The sequence below is a fragment of the Schistocerca piceifrons genome, chromosome 4 (genome assembly GCF_021461385.2).
Source record: "Schistocerca piceifrons isolate TAMUIC-IGC-003096 chromosome 4, iqSchPice1.1, whole genome shotgun sequence".
Lineage (NCBI taxonomy): Eukaryota > Metazoa > Arthropoda > Insecta > Orthoptera > Acrididae > Schistocerca > Schistocerca piceifrons.
The window spans coordinates 195,519,949-195,547,788 of NC_060141.1; the positions used below are offsets into that span (position 1 = coordinate 195,519,949).

The 27,840-nt window shown below is 46.1% G+C and overlaps 1 protein-coding gene across 1 annotated transcript; it reads right to left on the reverse strand.

Moving 5' to 3' along the window:
* Positions 1-26,254, reverse strand: LOC124795726 (paired mesoderm homeobox protein 2B-like). Its single transcript, XM_047259808.1, has 3 exons — positions 26,072-26,254; positions 359-829; positions 1-75 (listed from the first exon to the last, which is right to left on the reverse strand). The coding sequence occupies exons 1-3, from the start codon at positions 26,252-26,254 to the stop codon at positions 1-3; spliced, it is 729 nt and encodes a 242-aa protein (XP_047115764.1).
* Positions 26,255-27,840: the final 1,586 nt, after the last annotated feature.

Here is a 27,840-nt window from a genome sequence, read left to right on the forward strand (position 1 = left end):
TCACAAGCGTGGCACAACACTGCCGTCGCAAATTCCTCCAGCTTTGGCGAGCTTCGGGAAGGACCCTCCTCGGAGCTACAAAGACACAAGTTTTGTAGGGAGTGAGCGCTCAGAGCTCGCGGTGCGCCTGCAGTCCTGCTTGTCGGCGCTGCTTGTCGCGTAGTTAGCTGGAGGGCGACACGGGCCTCGGCGCCTCCATCAGCTCGGGTTGCGCCAGCGGAGCGGACATCTGCATCTGCACGGCGAGGGGCGGCGTCGAGACGGCGGCAGGGGCGGGCGTCGGCGTCGGGGGCGTCGGCGCCGGCAGGGGATCCACCACCATGGGCACGGGGGCGGTGACGGAAGGCGGCGTCGGCGCCAGCGCCGGCGTCTTGGGCGGCGACACGGTGGGCGACCGGCTGCTGTCCTGCACGCTCACCGTCAGCACGTGGTGTGGTGGCGGCGGGGGCGGCGGCTGCGTGGGGTCGCCGAAGCACGACTCGGAGGCGGAGCCGTCGCCGGCCGTGAAGACGGACGCGTTTGAGTGGTCCTCCCCGCTGCTGGGCGACGGCAGCGACGCTGGAGCGGCCGCGGGCCCCCCGCCTCCGGTGGACGGCGCGGGAGCTGGCGCGGCGCCGCCCCCCGCCCCCAGCTTGGCGCCGGGCAGCGCAGCCAACGGCGCCGCCTTGGCCCCCGGCTGCGCCGGCTTGGCAGGCGCGCCCTCCTTGGGCTTGACGGCGCCGGCCTCTGGCTTGCCCGTCGCCTGGTTCTTGTGCTCGGCGGCCTCCGCGTTGCTGATGTTGTCCTGCTTCTTCCACTTGGTGCGCCGGTTCTGGAACCAGATCTTCACCTGAAACAAGACAAAGACCACACGCCACATCAGTCGATTCCCCTGGAACAGATGGGAGCGGTGCTGCAGCTGCAAAGGGCGCTGAGCGCTGTCTGTTTTGTGCTGCCTCCGCCTCTTAATTCTGAGTGTGCAATTTTGATGATGAAGACAGCTAGTGCCAGGCACTACTACCAGTAAAACGACGAACGAGAGAAAGCATTCACTGTGGCCACAAAGATTATCTCTCCGACTAAATCAGATACAGTGGTCGTTTCATAGTCATAAAATTGAGAACATTGCCGAAGAAGTGGTACATGTCAGAAAATGAACGAATCTGCTGATGTTCCAGTCACTTATCGAAAGCGAGATGGTCCTCAAAAATAGGAAAACTTTTTGTGGAACTCGTTTCAGCGACTGGTGTAATGTACAGTGATCCAGGAAGCAGTACACTATTATGCGGTCATCATATCTGGAAGCCACAAAAACCGCATTACTCTTCCTAGGCATCGCTCACAGTCCAGGACTAGTATGCCACGCAGACTTATTTGCAAAATAGCCAACTTCCCAGTTCAGAAAAACTGAAATCTACGGGGTAGTTATCAATTGTAATTAAACTTCCGCTAGTTGAGAGGGCTCCCTTGAAAACGAGTGATCGTAGAACAATGAAACTTTAGAGGAAACACTTGTATGCACTTGCAGAAGATAAATAACGAATAAACCATCAAAAGAAACACATTTAAATTTCCACATGAGAGGGTAAGATTTGTTTACAGCCGGCCGTTGTGGCCGAGCGGTTCTAGGCGCTTGTCCGGAACCGCGCTGCTGCTACGGTGGCAGGTTCGAATCCTGCCTTGGGCATGGATGTGTGTGATGTCCTTAGGTTAGTTAGGTTTAAGTAGACCTCAGATGTTAAGTCCCATAATGCTCAGAGCCATTTGAACCATTTGTTAACAGCATACTATGTCTATACTCCAGATTATAAACTTTGCTCAATGTGACGATGAACTGCACCCGCGACATTATCGAACTGCACTACATGTACCATTGCACAATTGTTCGCAGCGCTTTTCAAACGGTGGACCATGGAATGTTAGCTTTCGAAACACACAGCTCGTGCAATTCTTAAAGATCGCACATTGCATCCAGCATTCTCGGCCATGGCGACACCAACTTCTTCAACAATTTGTGGCGCAATTGGTTGTTGGCTCCTCCCAGGAGCAGATCCCAATCGCCAGTTAATTTGAATTTCCGAATCCTTTTCTTTAACCCCGGAGTGAAAGAGAGGACCGTATTCCTTAAATGCGTCGATTCTCGCAAAGAGCAACAGCACAACTGCTGTTGTTTTGGGAAAACAGCTTTATGAGTAAAGCCCTCTTCACCTTGTCCAGACCTGTCTTGAGTGCGAGCAACGCTGATGCTTGTGTTTCGGCCCTTCGTCGTCGTGCTAGCACCGGCACCTAACGACAAATCACGACACTGACACTACTAACAAGGCAAATCCTGCAGCTCACAGCCTGAATATCATTCCCATAAAGATACGGTAATTAGTGGGGTGAGGGTATCATCTGGAGTGCCCCAGGGAAGTGTGGTAGGTTCGCTGTTGTTTTCTATCTACATAAATGATCTTTTAGATAGGGTGGATAGCAATGTGCGGCTGTTTTCTGATGATGCTGTGGTGTACTGGAAGGTGTCGTCGTTGAGTGACTGTAGGAAGATACAAGATGACTTGGTCAGGATTTGTGACTGGTGTAAAGAATGGCAGCTAACTCTAAATATAGATAAATGTAAATTAATGCAGATGAATAGGAAAAAGAATCCTGTAAGGTTTAAATACTCCATCAGTAGTGTAGCGCTTGACACAGTCACGTCGATTACATATTTGGGCGTAACAATGCAGAGCGATATGAAGTGGGACAAGCATGTAATGGCAGTTGTGGGGAAGGCGGATAGTCCGGTTCATTGGTAGAATTTTGGGAAGATGTGGTTCATCTGTAAAGGAGACCGCTTATAAAACACTAATACGACCTATTCTTGAGTACTGCTCGAGCGTTTGGGATCCCTATCAGGTCGTATTGAGGGAGGAAATAGAAGCAATTCAGAGGCGGGCTGCTAGATTTGTTAGTGGTAGGTTTGATCATCACGCGAGTGTTACAGAAATGCTTCAGGAACTCGGGTGGGAGTCTCTAGAGGAAAGGAGGCGTTCTTTTCGTGAATCGCTACTGAGGAAATTTAGAGAACCAGCATTTGAGGCTGACTGCAGTACAATGTTACTGCCGCCAACTTATATTTCGCGAAAGGACCACAGAGATAAGATAAGAGAGATTAGGGCTCGTACAGAGGTATATAGGCAGTCATTTCTCCCTCGTTCTGTTTGGGAGTGGAACAGGGAGAGAAGATGCTAGTTGTGGTACGAGGTACGCTCCGCCACGCACCGTATGGTGGATTGCGGAATATGTATGTAGATGCAGTTTACCATCCAACACTGGTTCAAGGGGCGAAAATATAATTATAACCACCCTGCACAGTTATCAATGTCGCCTTAAACATGACGGTGTTTGTCAGTAGGGTGTTGTACCACCCCACATGGCGCACCGCAGGCAGAAGAATGGTGCGAGTTGTCCGATGTGTTGCATGAAGCGACGCCACTCGTTCGTGGAACACGCAGTCGACTTATTGCCAGTGATAAACCACAAGATACCACAAGATGTCGGCATGGACGCATTCAGGTGTGAAGAAAATGATGTCAGTGACATTTATAGATTAGATTTGATAACTGTTCGCTCTGTGCATCCTAGTAGGATGGGGAACATGTCACAAAACAAAACTACCTTTCGCCGACGACGTGGCCATACTTTCGGATAACGAGGCAACAGCGACCAACAAGCAGAAATACCAAAAGAATGTGCAGAAAAAGTTGGCCTGTAAAAGTCTTACCAGAAGTCTGAATTCTTCTGCTCAAAATTGAAAATACAAAAATTAGACGCAAAATACGGCAAGGTAACTTGGAATCTACAGGAGGAGTAAAGATCTCACAGAAGACTAGACTACAAAAAATGAAGAGAGCTTATGGCAGGACACAAGACATAAGAAATGCATGTTTGTTCAAAGAAAGATCAGACACTACAGCACAGCAATGAAGCCTGAAATACTGTATGGAAGTGAGACACTTAACACTCAATGCGAAAAGCGACATTGGAAGTATACCGAAGGAAGAACGCAAAATCGTGAGAAAAATTCTTTGCCCGAAGCTTACACTCTAGGAAAACCACGGAGAAGATGTCAAAGCTAGCAGCAGATGTCAGAAAAAGAAGGTTAAAGTTCTATGTGTACATAGGAAGGCTACCACCAGCGAGACACACCAACAGAATTCTGACATATACACTAGGGGGCAAGACAACAACACCATGGCTCACTCAAGTCAAACTCGACCTAGAAAAAGCACACATCCATCCAGCACCAAGTTCAAGAGAGGACCATACTCAGAGACAAACTACACAAATAGAATGTTGGGTCACAGAATGTAGGTCCAAAAGGAACCTGGGACAAAGTGGCCTGAGAAAAGAAAAGGACTCCATGGAGAAAAAAATAAGAGAATCGTGGAAGATAAGAAATCATGCTCAAAGGAGGCAGAATTCTCTGTTGGATCCTATAGGGTCCCAACGCATATATATATGAAACTGCTTTATTTCGAGTTATGGTAGGCATTAAGTCATGATCCAGTGCAGGCTTTTGGCATGTCCTGTTCACCTGCATATCGACAAATTTTACTCTGTCAATGATGCACCTACACATTTCAGTTGGGATGCAAGAGAGCATCTCAAAGTGGCCAGGCCATGAAGGACCAGTTGCTTGGCCTGCAAGATCTCCAGATCTTAACTCCTGCATCTCTTAATTTTGGGTCCGTCTGAAGGCGCTCATGTATGGTGTTGCAGATGAGAATGTGGTACAAGTACAATGTTCAATATGTGTGAAATCTTTTGGGACTTAACTGCTAAGGTCATCAGACCCTAAGCTTACACACTACGCCGGCCGGAGTGGCCGAGCGGTTCTAGGCGCTTCAGTCTGGAATCGCGAGACCGCTACGGTCGCAGGTTCGAATCCTGCCTCGGGCATGGATGTGTGTGATGTCCTTAGATTAGTTAGGTTTAAGTGTTTCTAAGTTCTAGGGGACTGATGACCTCAGATGTTAAGTCCCATAGTGCTCAGAGCCATTTGAACCAGTTTTTTTACACACTGCTTAACCTAAATTATCCTAAGGACAAACACACACACCCATGCCCGAAGGAGGACTCGAACCTCCGCCGGGACCAGCTGCACAGTCCATGATTGCAGCGCCTCAGACCGCTCGGCTAATCCCGCGCGACAGCTCAACTACAGCAGTGAACTGAAAACAGCTGTGCAGCTGCACAGAATGAGACGAACGGAGCCTGCAACATTCCGAGAGTGGTAAGAAGTCGAGCTGATCACTGCTACTGTCTACATGGACATCATTTTGAACATGTCTCGGTCAGAGTTGAGTTGAATTACGGATCGTTTCACGTCATTGCTCTCCGAGAACAATTAATTTTGTGTTCTATATGTTGCACTTGTGATCCCTGCTCTCCTGCATGATGCTGAAATAAAGTTGAGACAAAACTTTATTTAACGTTTTACTTTTATTTAATTCCATACATTACACTCACGAAGTGTGTACAGCTACTTTTGAATCACACAGCTACACACTGCAAGGTAGCTCTGCGTTCTAATGCAGACCATCGAATTGGGACTGGCCTCTGTGTCACTTTCAACCAGTTGAGTCATTTGGATGTTGTGTGTAGAGGCGTGGGCTTAGTAAAATACTCTTCCGGCCGTAGCCACTACTTCTCACTCAAATGGCTCCTCAACTGGTATCACGAGACCCGAGTGCAGCTCGTTCCAGCCCTACCACCGAGGAATTACAAGGGATCGAACTCTGGTCCTCCGCATAGGAACCAGACGTGCTGACCACTGAGCTAGAGTGGCAGACAAACACTGCAAAGACCCCCATACATAGGCCGACTAGTCGGCCGTCCCCCATTTGCGTGCGCATCTACCAAGCCGCACGCCTGTGTGTGGGAGATTTTTTAGCGGTCGGGTCCGTGGTTTGGCTGCGTCCTCTTGACGACGAAACCGCTACCTACTAGCTCCGACCGCTACCTGCTAGCCCACACTCCGCCAGTGCAGACAGCAGGTAGGACCCGCCAAGCAGTCGCCGTTGCCAACAGTCAGGCGGGACGGCTAGCGCGTCGTAGCAAAGGTCAGCCTGTGAATGGACGGCCATAAGGTACCTTGAAGATTATAGATATCTGGAAAGAAGTAAATTTCCAAATAACATTAAGTGTATTTAAATATGTATTGCAAAGCCATTTCCTTTGCCAACGTGAAGACTGTCGGAGAGGGCCCGGTGCAGCTCGTGCTAGTGCGTACCCTAATAGAGCGCGCTGGTGCTCCCGCAGTTGCGCAGGCCGATTGTCACTCGCAGCCGGACAAAGAGGCCAGCCTGCCCTACACGTCAGGTGGGGCGGGAACCGGCGGCAGCAAAACACGGCGCCAGGCCGTGATTTACGTCCTGCTTCGCTCCTTAACTGCTGCCCCAGTCATTCGTCATACCTCAGCGTAGCTCTTACTCTCGCATTAAAGCAGTGTCCAGCATCGGTGAGCCGGCGGAGTCATTAGCAATTATCAAGCGACGTTGGAGGTAGCGTCGTTCGTGCTGCATCTAAATGGCGGCTCGGCCATAAATCAGGTCCGCGTTCTGCAGTTGATGCTGGCGGCAGCTGCCAAACTGTCTCTCAGCCACTCGGCAGCTGACAGGGCTGTTAGATGGTGCGTCATATTCCTCCTCTCCGTAAAAACTAGTCGTATCCTCTGTTTAAACGTATATTCATGAGAGATTCACTTATAACGTAATTAATGTTTGTACTCTCTGGGTAATCCTGGATTTGTGTGTTCTAGAAAGGTACTACCGTGGCTGGTTAGCCATTTCCCGTATACTACATCTACATCTACATCCATACTCCGCAAGCCACCTGACGGTGTGTGGCGGAGGGTACCCTGAGTACCTCTATCGGTTCTCCCTTCTATTCCAGTCTCGTATTGTTCGTGAAAAGAAGGATTGTCAGTATGCTTCTGTGTGGGCTCTAATCCTTGATTTTATCCTTATGGTATCTTCGCGAGATATACGTAGGAGGGAGCAATATACTGCTTGACTCTTCGGTGAACGTATGTTCTCGAAACTTTAACAAAAGCCCGTACCGAGCTACTGAGCGTCTCTCCTGCAGAGTCTTCCGCTGGAGTTTATCTATCTTCTCCGTAACGCTTTCGCTATTACTAAATGATCCTGTAACGAAGCGCGCTGCTCTCCGTTGGATCTTCTCTATCTCTTCTATCAACCCTATCTGGTACGGATACCACACTGCTGAGCAGTATTCAAGCAGTGGGCGAACAAGCGTACTGTAACCTACTTCCTTTGTTTTCGGATTGCATTTCCTTACGATTCTTCCAATGAATCTCAGTCTGGCATCTGCTCTACCGACGATCAACTTTATATGATCATTCCATTTTAAATCACTCCTAATGTGTACTCCCAGATAATTTATGGAATTAACTGCTTCCAGTCGCTGGCCTGCTATTTTGTAGCTAAATGATAAGGGATCTATCTTTCTATGTATTCGCAGCACATTACACTTTTCTACATTGAGCCTGCAGACGATGTTTATTTGTACCAAACGTGTGACTGCTATCACTTTCGTTTTGTTAGGCACCAGCTGCTGCGCCCGGCGTCACCTGGGACGTTTAATACCTGCCATACGAAGTGATTGACCCTGTGCCTTGATACAGAAAATGCAAGCTGCATGGAAGACTACAGTCGCATAAAATAGGAGAGCATATTTGATTCACTGGATGTCAACAGAAAGCGACGAATGAATACTTTGGTTTTCACCTGTATGAAAAAATGATTTTTTGCGCCATCTGTTATTACATTATGCGGTAAGTATCTCGTTGAGTTTTTGGAAAATTCGTCTCCCATTGTTTCAATTCAGTTTTCACTGTTTCGAGTAGGGCTGTGTTTGAGCACGACTCGAATTGTTCGAACAGTTTACGTCACAGTCCGATAAATCTCGGGTTCTGTTCGATCTTTTGATGAGACGGCGATCTAGTGGCTTTTGTTGGTACTATATCCACCTGCCTTAGCGATAGTATCGCGCTGTGGATTTTAATAATAAGATTAACAGTTGAACACGGAGTAAAATATCTTCTAGGGTATATGCCATGTAGAACAATGGCAACTAATCAATAAATAAGAGTTAGGAATCATGTTTGTGTTAAATACTCGAGCTCTCGTTCCGCGATCTAGTGACGTCTGATGGTAGCCTGCTATCTCCAAGATGGATATTGCAGCTGCAATTTATCCTCGCAGTATAAATTACAGTACTTAAACCTATCTAACCTAAGGACATCACACACATCCATGCCCGAGGCAGGATTCGAACCTGCGACCGTAGCAGTCGCACGGTTCCGGACTGAAGCGCGTAGAAACGCTCGGTCACACCGGCCGGCTACAGCTTTACAGTGAAAGAAGAAATGAAATTTATTAGTGTTTAACGCCCCGTCGACATCTCGGTCATTAAAGACAAACCGCAAGCTAAACTTTAAATGAGTGTGTACCGAGGCCGTTTTGGACAAAACGACCTGACTTCCAACGCAGCTGATTTCGGGAAACTACGGGCGTTTTATGTCAGCAAGGCCGGACGGCGAGCTGAACGTCGTTTCTCACCAGTACGTGAGCTATGTCCGAATTCCTGCAGCACATGGCTCGGTTCGTCAGTGTAAAAAAAACTTTTTATAACAAAATTTTGTAAAAAAAGTCTACAAAATTATAGAACATTACAAAAAATGTCCATATTATATGAGTAATTAAAAAAAAAGTAGCTTCGTTACTTTTAACTAAAGCTGACATCGGCTCAGAAACGGGCCAGTTACGGCGTGATATAAATGTGCGATCACTAATCAGGAATGAAGTTAACTAACAGACAAGAGAAAAATTTTCTTTTTCCAAGTTTCTGTGCAAAGATCTGTTTCCTTTCGCGAGCAACTTACACCTCACATAAAGTGTTGGAAACGAGAACCGCAATCTGAGTGCACACACTCACAGAGAGTCGTTGCTGATGATCTGAGACGAGAATGAATTTTCATCATTTCAGATATGGCAAGAGTGGCGACAGGAAAAATAACCGCAGTTGAAATGGCTCTTATCGATGAATAACAAAAACTATAGGTGGTTGGGCACTGTTTTGCCGCGCTGGATAACCCACTGACAGACATGAAGTCGAAGTTGCAGATAATTACAATTATTGTCCCAGTATTTTCCATACCTTACTCTTCAAAATATGGAATTCAAGGACAAGTTGACTGGGACTCATGATGAATCTTGATCACTCTTCTCCCACATAATGTCACATCACATTCTCAAAATCTAATGTGCTAACAATTACTTCCGAGAACCCTGGCTCTCACAGCGATACATTTCTTCCGATTAAGATGATGCCTGTTGCGGATATTTTCTCTGTACATTCTTTCCGTTTCCGGGCACAACGTCCTGCTGCTCTACGCAGTAAATATACTGTGCAGTCTCGTTAATGTGACCACCTGTCAAAAGCCTGAATAGCCACACTGTGCAGCGCAGACCGCAGTAAGAGAGTCAAAGAACTTCTACAAGGTGCCGGCAGGGACGTGGAGCCATGCCAACTCAAGTGCGGTGGCCAGCTGCGTTAGATTTCTTAGTTGAGGGCCCGTGGCGTGAACAGCCAGATCGAGATGGTCCCAACAGATTCTCGGCTGGGTTTAAATCCGGGGAGTTTGGTGGCCAGTCGTGTGCCCTACGAACCACGCACGTACACTGCCAGCTGTGTCACACTTGTGCATTGTGGTGCTGGTAGATGACTCGTGGCGAGGATAAGCAAACTGCACTTACGGGTGCACATGATCCCAATGATAGATGCGTACTTGTGTTAATCCACTGTGCATTGCAGAACGACGAGACCACCTAGACCCTTCCTACAACTGTTGCAGGTGTTTGCTTTCGAACGTTTCACGCCGTACACGCAAACGCCCATCTATCCAGTGGAGCATAAAACGTGTCTCATCTGCGATGGTCACCTGTCGCCACCCACTGGACGTTACTTTGCAGTACTGGCGTGCACATATCAGTGGAATCTAGGTAGTGGCCAGGTTAATGTGTCTGGACCGTGTATGTGTTTGATAGTTTTTAAAATGAGTAATGTTCAGTTTTCGACAACTAGTAACGAACTGCGCACACTGCTTAACTCCATCGTGGACACATCAGAAACGGTTGCGTTTGTTTTTTGAGATAGCGCCACCAACATTTACAGGGTGAAAAGTATTTAAACCGACAAACTCTGGGAGGTTGTAGGGGACATCAAAACAAATATTTTTCCCTAATGTCATTTTTTCCTATGAGGATTATTTAAACCGGTAGAGGCCGTATTACGCTCTTTAGTTGTTAGAGGGCGTATTACGATCTTCAGTTGTAGGTAACTGCTATCCACCAGTGTAGTAGTGCATTGTCTCTGATTACTAACGGAGCGATACACCTGGAGTGAGTACACTGATATGGTTGGTGCGTACTACGTAGCGCACCACAACGGACGAGCTGCGCAGCGGGTTTGTCAACAACAATATCTTAATCGCCGTATCCCGCATCATACGACCTTTGCTGCTGTGTATCAACGTCTGCGTGAGACCGGGTCATTTTGCAGATTACCTGGACAGGGACGCCGTCGCACAGTAAGAACGCTGCAATTTGAGGAAGCTGTCTTGTAGCATTTGGAGCGGGATCCTTCGATCAGCACTCGTGCAATTGCACGTAACATGGGGACGAATCAGACGAATGTATGCACAGTCCTTCGAGAGCAATTGTTACGTCCATTTCACATACAGCGTGTCCACAACCTGGAACCGGTTGATTATCCACCTAGAGCACAGTTTTCGCAGTGGTACCTGGAACAGTGTGAAATGCATCCTACATTTCTATCATCTATGTTGTTTACAGATGAAGCAACGTTCGGGCGAGATGGAGTCTTCAACATGCACAGTTCGCATGTTTGGAGTGAGGATAAACCACATGCCACAGTTACTAGCGCTCATCAAGTGCGGTTCTTCGTTAATGTGCGGGTCGGTGTTGTTGGGGACTGTTTAATTGCGCCGTATCTGCTACCTAGGCCATTAAATGGCAGGCACTACTGCAATTTTCTCGCCAGAGCATTGCTAGTATTGCTGGAAGACGTCCCGCACCCTACAAGACAACGCATGTGGTTCCAACATGACGGGGCGCCGGCACATTTCAGTCGTCGTGTGCGTCGATTCCTGGACCGACGGTTCCCAGAAACGTGGATTGGCAGAGGTGGTCCTGTACCATGGCCTGTTCGATCCCCAGACATGTCCCCTCTGGACTTTTTGTGTGGGGAGAGATGCGCAATCTTGTTTACGCAACTCATGTTGCATCAGAAGAGGATCTGGTTGCCCGGACAGTAGCAGCAGCAGCAGGAACAATGCAGGGTACTCCTGGGGTTTTTGCCCGTGTCAGACAGAACATGATACGACGGTGTAACCTTTGTTTACGTGAAAACGGAGGCAATTTTGAAAATCTACTGTAAATGAAATTGGGTTGTGTTAATGTGTTGTCTCTTGGTCATAAAAAAATGGAAAAGTGTTTGTTGGTTTAATTGATTTGCCGCCAAAGAAATCTTCCTCTACCTGTTTAAATACTACTCATAGGGAAAAATGATATTAGGGAGAAATATTTGCTTCGATGTCCCCTACAACCTCCCTACAACCTCCCAGAGTTTGTCGGTTTAAATACTTTTCACCCTGTATATGGCAGGCAAAACATAAGCATTTCGCAGTCGCGTGATCTACACGAATTTCTCATTCAAGCTTTGTTATCACCTGAAATATTCTCTTCTGACCACAGGATCGTTATGTCAAAATATCAAGTTTAGTTCAAACAGCTTACGGGAATGCAACTGGTTGACGTCTTACGCCGGCCGGTGTGGCCGTGGGGTTCTAGGCGCTACAGTCTGGAGCCGAGCGACCGCTACGGTCGCAGGTTCGAATCCTGCCTCGGGCATAGATGTGTGTGATGTCCTTAGGTTAGTTAGGTTTAATTAGTTCTAAGTTCTAGGCGACTGATAACCTCAGAAGTTAAGTCGCATAGTGCTCAGAGCCATTTGACGTCTTACGCAAAAAAACCAAGATCATCCTTTTCAGACCCTAAAAGGGTCCCAGTCTTAGATGGCGGTCCAAAGAAAGACCTCACACCGTTTTTCCGCTGAATGCTGCCTGCGTAAGGTAAAAAAGTGCCACCTATGTATTTTCACTACTCACGCAATTTAGAATGTGCGTCTGATCTAGGATGATTTTGGTTTGCGGATGTCTACCGTAGCCCTTGGAGTTGTGGCATATCGTACATTCGTCAGACCGTCAGGACCATGGAGGACCGGTATATAGAGCATAACCGTCACACGTGCTTTCAACGGCCCAGTAAATTATCTGTTCCAGTGCATTCATTGCCTTGGTACCGATCATCCTATAGAATACGACAACACGGAGGTTTTGGTGTGCACTTCCAGTTACTGGGCTAGTTTTACTAAGGAAGCATTTGAGATTAAATTAGCGAGTGATCTTATAAATAGAGACGGAGGTTTCTGCTTAGATTGTACAAAAATCCTGCTCCCTCCCTGGTCAGGCAACAGAGGGACGGAGTTCTAGCTTACGCGTTGGGTATTAATATTCACAGTCGATAACTTCTGAAGGTGGTCGTCTTGACGCTAGTAGTTTACGATATCTGTGTGTGTGTGTGTATGTGTGTGTGTGTGTGTGTGTGTGTGTTGCCTTTCTGTATGTGGTGCATTATGGTTTCTCGGCCGGCGTGGACCGTCCTAACGAGGTATTGAAGTTCCTCACATAGCGGTCTCTCACTGCATTTGTACTGTCGAAATACAGGCGGTCGCCGCAGACGTCACTCCGCCGCATTCCCGTAAGTTGTTTCAGTATTTTACAAATGGCTCTGAGCACTATGGGACTTAACGTCTAAGGTCATCAGTCCCGTAGAACTTACAACTGCTTAAACCTAACTAACATAAGGGCAACATACACATCCATGCCCGAAGCAGGATTCGAACCTGCGACCGTAGCGGTCGCACGGTTCCAGACTGTAGCGCCTAGAACCGCTCGGCAACCCCGGCCGGCTCAGTATTTTACACGCCGAGAGAAAACACGAGTTTCATAGTCAGTTTAGGATTATGTACCGTCTTGTACAATGGTTAGGTGCTCCCTGTATTTAGTAGTTCGTTACACACATACTTCAAATGCTTAATGATTTCATTAAAAAAGTGCCTCTCAACTGATGTGTAACCGGCACTGAGACACTACAGCCCTCCAAATAACTACCGGTACTGCCTACATTTTTATCGGCACCGTTATTGAAACCGACTTCCCTCGTCTTCGAATAATCGTGATTTGAGCACAAAGATATGTCATTATCTGTTTCTATCATAGGAACAGTACGTGCATATACTAATATTCCGCCTATGTAGGTAGGTCTTTACGTCGTGTCTTACAAATATTGTACGACACACGCCACGGGCAGTAACATAGCTAGCAGACGGCACAGTGTAACTAAATGCCTATTGGCTTCATGGAAGGCATGCATAAGACTTGAAGTTCATTTCGTTTCGTTAATTCCCTTCTTAATATTCTGTGTGCATGTGTGAGTGGTGTCGTAAGCAAGGATAACTGAGCGGTTATCAGTTTGGAGAGCAAATGTCATAACGGAGCAATGTGAAGTTGATTCGCCTCGGTTGCCGGACTGGAGCGCGCAGTTTCCGTACGTGGCAGTAGCGAGGATGTGTGCCCGCTGAAGTCGTAGAGGCGCGACCCGCATCGATTCGGTCTGCAGTCCCACCGGGGACAAAGGCTGCCTACCTGTAAAGGCGGGACCGTGCTGTTTGCAGGCACGGCTCCCATGAATAAATGGAATGGGAGCCCGGTTCCGCTGCCACACAGGTGCTGGGAGTGTAACCTTCAGCTTGTACGGGAAAGCTTTCGACATAATCTATCGCCTAGCTGCTCCACTAAAACAAGGAGAGCATTACCGATCTTGAACGCACACTATGTACTGTTTAGCTACGCGAGTCGGACGGCCATAATGTTAAGTTTACAGGCTGGAGGGACGGTCGTTATTCGAGAAACGCTCGGTGAAAGGAGACGGCGGCTACCAGTCTTCCAGAGGAAGGAAACGCAAGTTTTAGTGATGCGCTCTGTGCTCTAGAGAGGAAAGTACGGTTTAACGTCACGTTGGCGATGGTGTTATTGGAGAAGAAGCACAGACCGGGCAAAGATGGGGCTGGAAATCGGCCGGAAAAACGAAATCTGTGTTTTAAGTACTAATATAACTTCAGCTAACAATTACTTTTGACTCCTCTTTGTTTATTTACAATGCGTAACTACACTGTCCAGTCACACTGATGTGACGAACTGTCAATAGCCTGAATAACCACCTTCTGCAGCGCGACCCGCTGCGAGACATCAAGGAAGAGCGTCAGTGAGGTTCTGAAAGGGTCAGACAGGGACGTGGAGCCATGCTGACTCCAGGTCCGCGGCCAGCTGCGATAGGTTTCTGGGTTGAGGATCCACAGCGTGAACAATCCGATCGAGCTGGTTCGACATATTCTCGATTGGGTTTTAATCCGAGGAATTTGGTGGCCGTGGAGTACGGTAAACTCGCCCCGCTGTTCTTCGAATCGTGCTCGTACACTGATATCTGTGTGACAAGTTGCATTGTCCTGTTGGTAGATGTCGTCGTGCCGAGGAAACACAAACTGCACGTATGGGTGGACATGATCCACGAGGAGAGATGCACACTTGTTTTGATCCACTGTGCCTTCCAGAATGGCAAGGTCACCCAGGGAATGCCACGAAAAACATTCACCAGACCATATTGCTCCCTCCTGCGGCCTGGAATCTTCGTACGACTGTTGCAGGGTGTTTGTTCAAAAATGGTTCAAATGGCTCTGAGCACTATGGGACTTAACATGTGAGGTCATCAGTCCCCTAGAACTTAGAACTACTGAAACCTAACTAACCTAAGGACATCACACACATCCACGCCCGAGGCAGGACTCGAACCTGCGACCGTAGCAGCCCCGTGGTTCCGGACTGAAGCATCTAGAACCGGGGTGTTTGTTTTCAGACGTTTCACACCGTACACTCTAACGGCGATCTGTCATCTGGAAAGGCCACCTGTACCCACATAGTGGACGTCCAGCTGAGTGCAAATGCCAGCCCTCGACGTCGATAAACAGCAGTCAGTATGGGTGCAAGAAACAGTCGCCCGAACGGTCGTTAAGGAGACATTGTTGGCAGTATATGTGTGTTTGCAGATGGGGATATTCAGCGGCCATACAGATGTTAAAATTAATGCTGAAACCTGCAGCTGTCATTTATTTTGTACAATTCGCTACTAGTTCCGGTCAGTGAGCATTACCGAGCTTAGCTGGCGTAAACGGCACGAAAGCTATATCATAATTTGAACAAAAGTAATTTGCTCTTTTAAGCCCACCATAGTACGTAAAAAATTTCTCACCATAATAACTGTGTACGATAATTTTCGTCAAGAAGCAAGTCCACATCGACAGCTAGTAACACAGTGTTTCACAGCAAGTAATACAGTGCGAAAGTAACTGCCGATGTGGGCTTGTTTCTCGACGAAAATTATCGTACACAGTTATTATTTACGTACTATGGTGGGCTTAAAAGAGAAAATTACTTTTGTCTATGCCACCTACGCTTGATAATGGTCATTGACCGAAGCTACTAGCGAACTGTGCAAAATAAATAACAGCTGGAAGTTTTAGCCATGAATTTTAACATTGTTGGTAGTCTCTTGGATTATCTGGGCAATTAGTTGCTCAACAACTGCACGTCTGTTCGCTCGTACACACTCCGCAGCCGTCGTTCGACCGTGTCATCTACGGCCACGGTGTACCACAGTTGCCTCGGTGCCAGTTCTAGATAGCAAAATTTCGCTATGCACGATATATTTAACCATTCCAACACGCGAACAAGTTTTCAAATTCAGTAGTTTTGGAAATGTTTCCTGAAGATCATATTGCCTTTTTGACGTCAGATAAATCGCTCCGTTTCCCCATTACGGCAACGACTGCACTGTTTTTCCGCCCCCCCCTACACTCTTGTATACCCTCCACTACTGCCACGTACGGATACTGCGCGCTCCAGTCCAGCAACCGAAGCGATATCGCCTTTACATTGCTCCATTACGACATCTGCTCTACAAATTGATAACAGTTCAGTTGTCTTTACGCACGACACCACTCAAACATAACCACAGAAGACTGAGAAAGGAATTAAGGAAAAGTAATGAACTTTCAGGTCTTACGCACGCCTTCCGTGAAGCCAATAGGCATTTAGTTACACACTGCCATCAGCTAGCTATATTACTGCCCGTAGCTGGTTCGTACAATATTTGCAAGGGACAACGTAAAGACCTACCTACTTAGGCGGTATCTTAGAATATGCAGGTACTCCTCCCATGATAGAAGCAGCTCACATACCTTTGTGCTGAAATAACTATTACTCGAAGACGAGGACGTCGGTTTCAATAACGGTGCCGAGAAAAATGTTGGCAGTACTAGTAGTTATTTGGCGCGCTACAGTTTCTCAATGCCGGTTAAAAGACTAGCGTACACAAGAGTTGAAAAGATATTTTAACAAGACATTTGAATTATGTGTGTAATGAACCAGTGACTACAGAGAGCACCTAACCATTACACAGACGGTAGATAATTCTGAACTAGTATGGAACTTGAGTTTTGTCTCGGCGTGTAAAATAGTCAAACAACTTACGGGAATGCATACCGGGTGATGTCTGTGACAACCGCAGATATTTCGACAAGGCAAATGCAGTGAGAGACGACATGTGAGAAAATTTAATGACTGCGAGTGCTCCCATCCACCTTCTGTGCGTGGTTATTGCACGTTGATGTCGAATATAGGCGGCGGTCACATTAATGTGACTGGACTGTGTAGTTTCAAGTAGGTAATCACTCATCTTCAGATGTTCAGAACATGGGCTTTCATGTGCACTGCCTGAAAGAAGAACTGAAGCACCCAGAAGGGAGGGCAGAACCCAAAAAAAAAAAAAAAAAAAATCTCAGGTGATGTTATCTGAGTGACTACAATATCGAGCCACAGTTACAAGGAACTTGCCAGTATGAGCGCACTTGGAAAAATGACATTGCACCTCCTCTGGCCTGGACGCGCTGATGCACTGACTGAGTTGGGAAAGGTGTCTTAAAGCCGTTTTATTCTCTCCTGAGGCAAACTGGCCCACAACTGTTGCGACAGGACCTTGATATCCTGGACACTGAGACGGAGTTGACGTCTGACCTGGTCCCACACTTGTTCCATCGGAAACAGACCTGAGGATCTTGCTCTCCACGGAGTACCTCATCATCACGCAGACAGTTCGTAGAGACACTTGCCATGTGTGGATGAGCACTGCCCCGTTGAAAAATGGCATACTGTCGCGTGAGAGGTAACACATGAGGGCGCAGGATGTCAGTGACGTACCGTTGTGCCACCAGAGTTCTCTCGATCACTACCTGCCGTGACCTGCAGTCGTACCCCACGCCAGCAGGAACACTGTTCTGCCTTTCCAAAACGTTGTCATCGACGACGACGACGACGACGACGGCCATCACTGAAGACAATGGGACGCAATTCACCAGCAACCAATGTTTCCCTGTTACGGCTCAACTGCAAAAGCAGCCGTATGTGTTGTGTTAACGGCAACCTGTGCATGGGACGATACTACCATAATCCGCTGCTGCTAGTCCTCCACCAATGGTGCGGGATGACACAGAACGTTCCAGGGGTGCATTACAATTCTCAAATGGCAGGCGCGGCGAAGTCACGGTTTTACGATGTACTTGGTGCACAATACGGCAATCCAACCTTGTGGTAATCAGACGTGACTGACTGGAACCTCGACGGCGAAGACCCTTGGCCTCACGTTCCCAAGCAGTCCAACATCGAGCAAATGTTACAATGCCCCACAACTCAGGATATTGCGGTCCATGATACATACTGCGTGATGTCGTTTGACAATTCCCAAGAAAATCGGAAATGAAATTAAATAAACTGTTTATTCGAAATAAGAAAACGCCTCGCGCTGTAAAGTGGGTTCTTTCCAGAAATTTATAGCAGCTGTTGGACGAAATAACAAGAATACTATTGCAGAAGGAAAGATACATATTTATGGAAACTGAGCAAGGAAATGTCCCCTTTTGTCGAAGCAAAACAGGTCAGCCGACGATTGGGGAGTTATGATTTAGGTCTACCTTAGATGCGTGTAAATGAATACATTGTTTGAAGCAGTAATAGCGTAACGGAAGGCGGAGAGAGCGGTGATGATGTTCGGCACTAAATTAAATTTCACCGCTCGGAGGCAGCAACGCGGATTACTTCTGCCGCCTATCGCACTAACACGTGCCACTTCTCGGAAGCAGATGAAGAACGGCAAACAGTCACGCACAGTTATCTCCGGAAATAAAGTGCTAGAAAGAACTTCCGACGAAAAACGCCGCATCCTACGGCGGCTAATAAGCGAGGGAGATAAGGGCGCGCCGTTCCTGGAAGCGGCCGTGAGCGCCGTAATTGGAGACCGGCTCCGGCCGACGCGTGTTGCGGGCGGCGAGTTATGACGCCGGTTTTTCCGCCGCGCTATCAATGCCTGCGATGAGCGTTTCGGTTGTGTAAGGAACGAGGAAATACGTTTGAAGTCCTGTCGACGGCGATGTCATTTGACAGACCACAGTCTGGGTTGGAGACGGAAAATGGCTGTGTCCTTTGCCCGGCATTACTGTTCAGCGATTTAGGAAAACTGCAGAACTTAAGCTGATGGCCAGAAGACAAATGGCTCTGAGCACTATGGGACTTAACTTCTAAGGTCATCAGTCCCCTAGAACTTAGAACTACTTAAACCTAAATAACCTAAGGACATCACTCACATCCATACCCGAGGCAGGATTCGAACCTGCGACCGTAGCGGTCGCGCGGTTCCACACTGTAGCGCCTAGAACCGCTCGGACACCACGGCCGGCCGCCAGAAGACAGTTGAACATTACGCCTCCCATATCGCACCCCGGCGAGAACAGCGAAACAAATAAAAATGCAACACTTGAGAAAACACGACTTAAAGAATTAATTCCACAAAACGTATTGAAATGGTATAAGCTTTCCAGAATGAGATTTTCACTCTGCAGCGGAGTGTGCGCTGACATATATAAGCTTGCTTTAAATTTCAAGTAAGTATTGTCGCCAGTAAATTCCATTACATTTTTAGTGCACTCTGGGCATAACAAATAATGCACCGTTTCACTCGCTTCTGTTACACGAAGTCGAGCTTACAAATGGACGCTCGTCATTCAATAAATATGAGTCTTTTTGAACTTTAAAGATGAGACCTTATTTAATGCCTATGCCAATCGCACTCTGTGTCTATTATACTGCAGACTTCCGTGAAGTATTATATTCTATATGAAATATTGAGGAATATCACTTTTATTTACTCCTTAATGCTTGAAGGGAACGAAATTTCCTACCATGCACCAAATTACTGCACAGTACTTTACACATTCAGGAGCAATTGAAACTAAGCGTTTTTAGTAATAATAATAATAATAATAATAATACCTAGGAATTTTACAATTAGGACAATATCAAGCATGGGCACGTAAGAAATGTGGTCAGCAAACAGCGGAGACAAAGGGTTGGAAAAATGCTGAAAATCAAACTAAATCGTGTTAATACTGTCAAGGCACTCAATACCTGGGTCATTCCCTTGATCAGACATGCTGTAGTCATTTTCGACTGTACACAAGTATAGCTGCATAACATGGACAGGAAATGCCGGCCAGTGTGGGCGAGCGGTTCTAGGCGCTTCAGTCTGTAACCGCGCGAGCGTTAGGGACGCAGGTTCGAATTCTGCCTCAGGCATGGATGTGTGTGATGACCTTAGGGTAGTTAGGTTTAAGTAGTTCTAAGTTTTATCACTACGGCAAGACTATTGGCATCTAGAAATGAGAGAGAAGAAACTGGAAGTATTTGAAATGTGGTGCTATCAAACAGTGTCAAAAACTGAGTGGACGAATTCGTACAAAGAGCCGTCAGCTGCAACATATGTAAATGCATACAACTGTTTCACTTTACAAGTAATCCAGTACAGACACGTTGGTTTTTTTTAATACAACTGTTTCACTATACATGTAATCCAGTGCAGACACGTTAGGTTTTTTTACTGTAGAAAAAAACGTAAAAAGTGGCGCTAAATTTTCAAATATTCTTGTGCAGTGCACGAGCGGACGGCATGCTGCTGACGAAAACATTAGTGCAATCGGAAACACTCGTCATGGGCGTGGTGGTCCGAAACTAGTTACGGCATTGAAATAAACCTTTTTTGGAAGTATTTGTAGCTGGATGCGTTATCAACGGCCGCAGAGTTCACGAGATCCAGCATGAAAACAATGAAGAGGGACGGAACATTGGTCGTGTCCTTTTCAATCGAAGTTTCAAGATATTCGGCTTAAGCGATATAAGCAGACCATGGAAATGAACCTGAAATTTATTTTCACCATACTTCCCTTGTAAACTTCAACACCCACCGTTCGACAAGGAGTTGAAAGCCTGCAGCATAGAATTCTTTTGACAGCGTTCGAATCTAACGAGTGGCATATCGGGATATAACATGTTCATTTGGTTCCTTAAATTGCTGCAGCCCACAAGACCGATGTGTCCAAATCCCCTAGACTGGATAACCAAGGTAGCAAAGACGTTTGTGACTTTTTCTTGTCCTTTGTGGAATTCCTGTATCTAACTGAACATGTTGTTGTTGTGGTCTTCAGTCCAGAGACTGGTTTGATGCAGCTCTCCATGCTACTCTATCCTGTGCAAGCTTCTTCATCTCCCAGTGCCTACTGCAACCTACATCCTTCTGAATGTGTTTAGTGTATTCATCTCTTGGACTCCCTCAACGATTTTTACCCTCCACGCTGCCCTCCAATACTAAATTGGTAATCCCTTGATGCCTCAGAATATGCCCTACCAACCGATCCCTTCTTCTAGCCAAGATGCGCTACAAATTTCTGTTCTCTCCCATTCCTTTCAATACCTCCTTATTAGTTATGTGATCTACCCATCTAATCTTCAGCAATCTTTCGCAGCATCACATTTCGAAAGCTTCTATTCTCTTCTTGTCCAAACTATTTATCGTCCATGTTTCACTTCCATACATGGCTACACTCCATACAAATACTTTCAGTAACGACTTCCTGACACTTAAATCTATGCTCTAAGTTAACAAATTTCTCTTCTTCAGAAACGATTTCCTTGCCATTGACAGTCTACATTTTATATCCTCTCTACTTCGACCATCATGTTATTTTGCTCCCCAAATAGCAAAACTCATTTACTACTTTAAGCGTCTAATTTCCTAATGTAATACCCGCAGCATCAGCCGATTTAATTCGACTACAGTCCATTATCCTCGTTTTGCTTTTGTTGATGTTCATCTTATATCCTCGTTTTAAGACACTGTCCATTCCGTTCAGCTGCTCTTCCAGGTCCATTGCTGTCTCTGACAGAATTACAATGTCATCGGCGAACCTCAGAGTTTTTATTTCTTCTCCATGGATTTTAATTCCTACTCCGAATTTTTCTTTTGTTTCCTTTACTGCTTGCTCAATACACAGATTGAATAACATCGGGGATAGGCTACAACCCTGTCTCACTCCATTCCCAACCACTACTTCCCTTTCATGCCCCTAGACTCTTATAACTGCCATCTGGTTTCTGTACAAATTGTAAATAGCCTTTCGCTCCCTGTATTTTACCCCTGCCACCTTCAGAATTTGAAAGAGAATATTCCAGTCAACATTGACAAAAGCTTTCTCTAAGTCTACAAATGCTAGAAACGTAGGTTTGCCTTTCCTTAATCTATTTTCTAATACAAGTCGTAGGGTCAGTATTGCCTCACGTGTTCCGACATTTCTACGGAATCCAGACTGATCTTCCCCGAGGTCGGCTTCTGCCAGTTTTCCATTCGTCTGTAAAGAATTCGTGTTAGTATTTTGCAGCCGTGACTTATTAAACTGATAGTTCGGTAATTCCCCCCCCATGAACCATGGACCTTGCCGTTGGTGGGGAGGCTTGCGTGCCTCAGCGATACAGATAGCCGTACCGTAGGTGCAACCACAACGGAGGGGTATCTGTTGAGAGGCCAGACAAACGTGTGGTTCCTGAAGAGGGGCAGCTGCCTTTTCAGTAGTTGCAAGGGCAACAGTCTGGATGATTGACTGATCTGGCCTTGTTACAATAACCAAAACGGCCTTGCTGTGCTGGTACTGCGAACGGCTGAAAGCAAGGGAAAACTACAGCCGTAATTTTTCCCGAGGGCATGCAGCTTTACTGTATGATTACATGATGATGGCGTCCTCTTGGGTAAAATATTCCGGAGGTAAAATAGTCCCCCATTCGGATCTCCGGGCGGGGACTACTCAAGAGGATGTCGTTATCAGGAGAAAGAAAACTGGCGTTCTACGGATCGGAGCGTGGAATGTCAGATCCCTTAATCGGGCAGGTAGGTTAGAAAATTTAAAAAGGGAAATGGATAGGTTGAAGTTAGATATAGTGGGAATTAGTGAAGTTCGGTGGCAGGAGGAACAAGACTTCTGGTCAGGTGACTACAGGGTTATAAACACAAAATCAAATAGGGGTAATGCAGGAGTAGGTTTAATAATGAATAGGAAAATAGGAATGCGGGTAAGCTACTACAAACAGCATAGTGAACGCATTATTGTGGCCAAGATAGATACGAAGCCCACACCTACTACAGTAGTACAAGTTTATATGCCAACTAGCTCTGCAGATGACGAAGAAATTGAAGAAATGTATGATGAAATAAAAGAAATTATTCAGATTGTGAAGGGAGACGAAAATTTAATAGTCATGGGTGACTGGAATTCGAGTGTAGGAAAAGGGAGAGAAGGAAACATAGTAGGTGAATATGGATTGGGGGACAGAAATGAAAGAGGAAGCCGCCTTGTAGAATTTTGCACAGAGCACAACATAATCATAACTAACACTTGGTTTAAGAATCATGAAAGAAGGTTGTATACATGGAAGAACCCTGGAGATACTAAAAGGTATCAGATAGATTATATAATGGTAAGACAGAGATTTAGGAACCAGGTTTTAAATTGTAAGACATTTCCAGGGGCAGATGTGGACTCTGACCACAATCTATTGGTTATGACCTGTAGATTAAAACTGAAGAAACTGCAAAAAGGTGGGAATTTAAGGAGATGGGACCTGGATAAACTAAAAGAACCAGAGGTTGTACAGAGATTCAGGGAGAGCATAAGGGAGCAATTGACAGGAATGGGGGAAATAAATACAGTAGAAGAAGAATGGGTAGCTTTGAGGGATGAAGTAGTGAAGGCAGCAGAGGATCAAGTAGGTAAAAAGACGAGGGCTAGTAGAAATCCTTGGGTAACAGAAGAAATACTGAATTTAATTGATGAAAGGAGAAAATATAAAAATGCAGTAAGTGAAACAGGCAAAAAGGAATACAAACGTCTCAAAAATGAGATCGACAGGAAGTGCAAAATGGCTAAGCAGGGATGGCTAGAGGACAAATGTAAGGATGTAGAGGCCTATCTCACTAGGGGTAAGATAGATACCGCCTACAGGAAAATTAAAGAGGCCTTTGGAGATAAGAGAACGACTTGTATGAATATGAAGAGCTCAGATGGAAACCCAGTTCTAAGCAAAGAAGGGAAAGCAGAAAGGTGGATGGAGTATATAGAGGGTCTATACAAGGGCGATGTACTTGAGGACAATATTATGGAAATGGAAGAGGATGTAGATGAAGATGAAATGGGAGATATGATACTGCGTGAAGAGTTTGACAGAGCACTGAAAGACCTGAGTCGAAACAAGGCCCCCGGAGTAGACAATATTCCATTGGAACTACTGACGGCCTTGGGAGAGCCAGTCCTGACAAAACTCTACCATCTGGTGAGCAAGATGTATGAAACAGGCGAAATACCCTCAGACTTCAAGAAGAATATAATAATTCCAATCCCAAAGAAAGCAGGTGTTGACAGATGTGAAAATTACCGAACTATCAGCTTAATAAGTCACAGCTGCAAAATACTAACACGAATTCTTTACAGACGAATGGAAAAACTAGTAGAAGCCAACCTCGGGGAAGATCAGTTTGGATTCCGTAGAAACACTGGAACACGTGAGGCAATACTGACCTTACGACTTATCTTAGAAGAAAGATTAAGGAAAGGCAAACCTACGTTTCTAGCATTTGTAGACTTAGAGAAAGCTTTTGACAATGTTGACTGGAATACTCTCTTTCAAATTCTAAAGGTGGCAGGGGTAAAATACAGGGAACGAAAGACTATTTACAATTTGTACAGAAACCAGATGGCAGTTATAAGAGTCGAGGGACATGAAAGGGAAGCAGTGGTTGGGAAGGGAGTAAGACAGGGTTGTAGCCTCTCCCCGATGTTGTTCAATCTGTATATTGAGCAAGCAGTAAAGGAAACAAAAGAAAAATTCGGAGTAGGTATTAGAATTCATGGAGAAGAAATAAAAACTTTGAGGTTCGCCGATGACATTGTAATTCTGTCAGAGACAGCAAAGGACTTGGAAGAGCAGTTGAATGGAATGGACAGTGTCTTGAAAGGAGGATATAAGATGAACATCAACAAAAGCAAAACAAGGATAATGGAATGTAGTCTAATTAAGTCGGGTGATGCTGAAGGAATTAGATTAGGAAATGAGGCACTTAAAGTAGTAAAGGAGTTTTGCTATTTGGGGAGCAAAATAACTGATGATGGTCGAAGTAGAGAGGATATAAAATGTAGGCTGGCAATGGCAAGGAAAGCGTTTCTGAAGAAGAGAAATTTGTTAACATCGAGTATAGATTTAAGTGTCAGGAAGTCATTTCTGAAAGTATTCGTATGGAGTGTAGCCATGTATGGAAGTGAAACATGGACGATAAATAGTTTGGACAAGAAGAGAATAGAAGCTTTTGAAATGTGGTGCTACAGAAGAATGCTGAAGATTAGATGGGTAGATCACATAACTAATGAGGAAGTATTGAATAGAATTGGGGAGAAGAGAAGTTTGTGGCACAACTTGACCAGAAGAAGGGATCGGTTGGTAGGACATGTTCTGAGGCATCAAGGGATCACCAATTTAGTATTGGAGGGCAGCGTGGAGGGTAAAAATCGTAGAGGGAGACCAAGAGATGAATACACTAAGCAGATTCAGAAGGATGTAGGTTGCAGTAGGTACTGGGAGATGAAAAAGCTTGCACAGGATAGAGTAGCATGGAGAGCTGCATCAAACCAGTCTCAGGACTGAAGACCACAACAACAACAACAACAGTTCGGTAATTTTCACATCTGTCAACACCTGCTGTCTTTGGGATTGGAATTATTATATTCTTCTTCCAACTGAGCATTTATTACTTTGACATACGGTTATAACGGTACGTGGACGAATTTCACGATGGACGTGCTCTGTGGACAGTCCGTCGGTTCGCAAAAGTCGCGTTGTTCTGGTCGGATACATACTCGTAGCTCATCTGCCATCTTAACCTGATTGCAGATCAGTAGCCAATTACCGCGGAACGCTTTGTATTGGCTACTGTCCACGCGACGTCTGTTGCCACCTTCTAGATACGTACAGGCGCCAAATTTAAAGCGATATGCGGTACTCTGTCTCTTGCGACTTATTTATTGCCTGACTTTCGTGCGAATCGGGATAGCCTGGAAGGTCTCAACTCCGCTCCTTCCGAATAGAAGTCCAGAACCTTAACCTTTGCGTCACCTCTATCAGCTGTTTAAACTGGCACATGTGTCATACATATGCTGTTACTGGAAGGATCGATGGACAATCGTAACATGTGCTACATTTTGTCAACGTATAAACTGCACTTGGACGAACTGGTCTGGTTTCCATAGGCGCCTATGCTCTGTTAGCAGTCGTAGGCGTCGTGCTGATATTACGCTCCTTTCGCGAAGGACGAAGCCGTTGAGTTACCTCGTCTCGCTGCAATTGCGTTACCTGAGCCAACTGACATTTTTCACCGTTAATTGGAAAGCCCGGTCCGTCCGGAAGTGGCACGGAGCTGCAAATATAATTACCGGCAGCCCGTGTAGAAGGCGAGGCGCACAGACGCGAGCGCGCCCAGGCGCCCGGCGGGGAATTTAAAGCTGGCGGGCAAGTTGGCGTCAGTAACTTGCCCATCTAATCACGCAGGTAGCCGGGTGGCCGGGCAGCCGCGCGCGGGCTAATGGATTACTGCGGGCCCGCTCATTGTTGTGAGTTGTGCGGACTCTTTGCGGGGTAACGCGGTGCCATTCTCATGAGCCAGTATCGCGTCCGGTAACTCTGCGCGGACCTGCGGACCTTCTAGCCCTGCATACAAATGAGAACGCGCACTGCGCCCCTGCGAAATGAGTACAAGCCGGCACGTGCCGCACTTCCCCTATTTTGCTGCTGTGCAACACTACCAGCATCAGATTAGTCAAAATCAACGGCACCGTTCTAGTCGCTTCAGTCTGGAACCGCGCGAGAGCTACGGTCGCAGGTTCGAATCCTGCCTCGGGCATGGATGTGTGTGATGTCCTTAGGTTAGTTAGGTTTAAGTAGTTCTAAGTTCTAGGGGACTGACGACCTCAGATGTTGAGTCCCCTAGTGCTCAGAGCCATTTGAACCATTTTGAAAGAAATTGTGGATCGTTGACACTGCCATCCCATGTGATAGCAGAATCGGTGAGAAGCCAATTTTCTTCAACGGCACCAGCTGACCGAATTTCCGTAATGATAATATTCGAAAAAAAGAAAAAAATAGTTGTGGAATGATCCTGGACTTTCCTAAATGTAACCCCCACTATGCTGCGGAGTGTCTGTTGCACTGAAACCTCCTGACGGGGAACTGAAATGGAAAGACTCCAGATAGGAGCGGAATATTTCGCTTTACTGGTCTGTTTACTCAGCGCCATAGCAACACTGATATGCTCCACAAACTTCAGCAGCAAACGTCACAGGAGAGACGTAGAACCTCAAGAAGAGGTTTGCTGTTAAAATACGCAAGGCATGTGTCAAAATAATCAGGCAATGTACTACTTCGTTCAAGATAAAAGGTGGTATCCTCTAGCTCCAGAAATATATTAATTAAAATTGTTACACCTTGCCTAGATCTTATTGTGCACCATAATCTTCAAAGCTTACACTTTCGGAGCGAATACACCAATCCCAACGATTCTGCCAATTTTGAAATGAATACTTGAAATTTGTCTTTGTTCGTGCTTAGTTCCCTTTACGGATGCGCTGGTACAGCGTCCACTGTACCAAATCTTTGATAACTTGACTGATGTTCTAGCGTAAGAGGAAGAAGTCACACGAAGTCTAGTGACTACTGCGGGTATGAATCAACTGTCATCACATTTTTAGTCAAACTTTCCTGAATAATGAAGGCCTCCGGTGGTTGTACACTGACATGGTGGAGTACTCAGTCGTTTTTACGACACTTTTGTGGGCCTTTCCTCTAATATCCTTCCTCAAACGTCTCAGAACATCTCGACAGAACTCTTTTTAAATGTTTGACCACGAGGTTCGACCTCTCTAGAAAAATCCCGTCGATATGAGGACAACACTGGTCAGCAAGGACTTGCTGTTACTTTCGACCTGTCGAACTACTCGTATATTTGGCAGAAATGAACAAAGACTCATCCGTTGCTACGACTGCTGCTTAGTTTCAAGGTCGTAGCCGTCAATCCAACTTTCATCACAATAACAGCCTCTGAAAGTAAATTTCGATCGTCTTGTGGC